At 38.3% G+C, this 3,060-nt stretch overlaps 1 protein-coding gene across 1 annotated transcript; it reads right to left on the reverse strand.

Moving 5' to 3' along the window:
- Window positions 1-643: 643 nt before the first annotated feature.
- On the reverse strand, window positions 644-2,722 carry LOC111880189 (transmembrane 9 superfamily member 11). The gene is made up of 2 exons (XM_023876596.1): window positions 1,552-2,722; window positions 644-1,437 (listed from the first exon to the last, which is right to left on the reverse strand). Exons 1-2 carry the CDS (start codon window positions 2,720-2,722, stop codon window positions 644-646), a joined length of 1,965 nt encoding a protein of 654 aa, XP_023732364.1.
- Between the last annotated feature and the right edge of the window lie 338 nt (window positions 2,723-3,060).

Below are 3,060 nucleotides of genomic sequence, written 5' to 3' on the forward strand. Positions count from 1 at the left end.
CCTTATTGATTTTGAGGTATACACAAGAATCAAAACCTAATATTGCTTAGAGTCTTGGAACATCAAGAAGTTTTGTACCATTTCCGGGGTGATTGTTTTAAGCCATAGCAATAACTAACAGTTCGTTGCTAAACAAGTAATTAGTGATCAATATTACTTTCATTGCTAGTGCTTATGACAAGCAATAAAGTACATATTGTTCCTAGATTCTTACATTACCAACGACTCAATTTGATTTTCTAATTAGCAGCTATATGACAATTAACTCCATTGCTACTCTAACAACCACTAAGAGATACACACGCTAATATTTGAGTTAGCATCAGCCTCATTAGTAACAACCACCTTCTTTGCTAATTCGGTTGCAAACAAATTAAAAACTGGGACCAGATTATGCTTATTAAGGAACATATTTTGGTTTGAGCAACAGCTTTTATAATAATGGATCATCTATAGACAGGAAAGACATAAGTGGGTCATTGTATTCACATTACTTCTATTTCTAAGCAAATTCTTGTAGCTCATACATAATTAACTATGGAATCAAGAAAACATGTCCGTTTAAACAGCACCAAATCATTATTAACTTAAAACGAACACATATCATTCCAATAAAATGAATGTAAAAATATATATCAATTGTTTAGTCTATCTTAACAGATGAGAAAAGGCGATGAACGAAGAAGAAAGATGTCAAGAATCCAACTGCACCCGTAGCAAGCAACATAGCCGTGACCATGAACAACGAATAACCCAAGTAAAGCATTGCGGATACAGGGCCACTCAAGGTTTTTAGATCAAAAACAAGATAGTTAATCGAATACAAAAACACATAAAGAGAGACAGAACCAGATGCAAAGAACGACTTCCACCACCACCTCCAGTCCTCAACACAAAGGTGCATGTAAGTGAGTACCAATGACACCTCAGCACAAACAGTCACAAGCAAGATCAAAACGATGAATAAAAACCCAAAAACATAGTAAACTCGACCAAGCCAAATGCTTGACATAATGAAGAATAACTCGATGAAAAGAGTACCAAATGGAAGAGTTCCAGCTCCTAGAACTAAGACCCAAGATGGGAACCTTTGAGGTGGGACCTCTCTAGGGATTTGATTTGTGCGAACTGGGTACTCCATATATCGACCTTTTGTGGCCACCAATCCGCCGATCAACGTCAATGGCACCGAGATACAAAACCACATCAAGATTAGAACCAAAAAGGTGGTGAATGGAATAGCACCGGTGCTACCACTTCCCCACAAGAGCGAATTTAATATCGTCAGGATTAAGAACGAAATACCGGGGAAGAAACATGCAACTCTCCATGACACTGAAAACCACCCTCGAGGTTCACCGGCTGCTAGGGTTTTCCATAGCCACACCGCCACGTAACCAGCAACAACGCCGAGAAACACATAGAACATAAGCATACCTACATATATATGAAAATAGTGTTCATCATTTGGTTTATATATATTGTCTGATTAATGATCGAGTTTGGCATCATTGAAGACATAGTTGTTTAAGTGATTAATTATAAGCAAACCTGTGATGAGAGTGCCACGAGCAGCTGGGGACATGAACCCAAGAGCAGCGAAGAAGATGGTGACAATAGCCATTGCAAGGATCCGACAACCATCAGCCACCATTACACACAGCAGTTGAGAGTTTTCTGGTGGCCGAAAAACATCAGCCACCACAAGCTTCCACCCAGATAACTCCTCATTCATTTGAGCCTGCGCTTCCCTATCTAACTCCTCATAACGAGCCAAATCTCTACGAATCGTCCTCAAGAATATCACAAGAACAATCCCAGCAAGAAATGTCACAACCATTAACGAATTCAAAATTGAAAACCAATGAACTTTTGCACCTTCCATCTTCAAATAAGCATCCCATCTCGAAGGCCATTTTATATCACTTTTAACAAAAGAAACCTCATATGTAAAACTAACCGGCTCGTTCTCTTTCAACATCATCCCTACGGAAACCGGATCACATTTGATCTTAGCTGGGTATGTACCATATGGTGTGACATTCTTCAGTAAAGCATGATCATGATTGACGCTACAAGGAACAACCTCAAATCCGACAACCATGTAACCATCACCCATGGTTTCGTTGGTTGGTGTGATGAGCTCTCCATCTCCAGTCCCAACCACCGAAACAACGTTATCGTGTTCGTACTTGTGAACCAAAACTGTAAACTTCAGATGATTAAAAAGATAATAAGCATCTTGAACCTTAATTCCAACAGGATAGCCAGTCCATCTAACATAAAATCCATCTCTTTGCATATACCTAATCGCTGGGAGATTGTCAAGATTCACATTAACCTGATACATTTCATCGATTCGTTCTTTCAAAGTTTGGTATTCATCATTTGATATGGGATTCGTTGTACACATTACGATCTCGGTCTCATTCTTGAACATCTTAAACCGATACGGGGAGTTTTCGATTCTATCTCCCATTAGAAGCTCACCAAGATTCTCAGCACTGTCTTTGATGCCATCAGGAGGCTTACAGAAGGGTAAACTGTAATACCCATATGGGATTTCTGTATCAATGGAGGTTAAAGAGTTTACTTTTACGGATAATTGATCACCTACGTCGTATTTATGTGGGAAACTACCAGGAAGATAATAACCATGACCAAATTCAAAAATCAAGCATGAAATGACAAGAAATTTCTTGATTCTGTTAAAAGAACCCATTAAAGATCTTTGCAAGATATCTTTAGATCCAAACTTGAAGGCGATCAGCAGTTGCTTTTTATATATGAATGTTACAGATCCATGGAATGAGGACGGTGTGCATTGGGTTGAGTGAGTGGAAGAATGTAGTATGGAGGAAGAAGGTGAGATCTTTGAAGCCTGGAAGTATGGAGGAAATTGCAAATGGAAGGTGATAAGAGGAACGGGGACACAGGTATTCTGTCTTTGCATTTTGGGGTAAAGTAAGAAAACACTTACTTATTATTATTATTATTATTATTATTTTTTTTTTACAAAAGGATTAATGATATATTTATTAAATAGGGCTTTAACGTTTA

The sequence above is a fragment of the Lactuca sativa genome, chromosome 5, assembly GCF_002870075.4.
Source record: "Lactuca sativa cultivar Salinas chromosome 5, Lsat_Salinas_v11, whole genome shotgun sequence".
Taxonomy (NCBI): Eukaryota; Viridiplantae; Streptophyta; class Magnoliopsida; order Asterales; family Asteraceae; genus Lactuca; species Lactuca sativa.

Coding starts and splice junctions, on each gene's coding strand:
- LOC111880189 (XM_023876596.1), bottom strand. CDS start 2,722: ATGGGTTCTTTTAACAGAATCAAGAAATTTCTTGTCATTTCATGCTTG. Junction 1,438..1,551: donor TCGTGGCACTCTCATCACAG/GTTTGCTTATAA, acceptor ATATATATGTAG/GTATGCTTATGTTCTATGTG.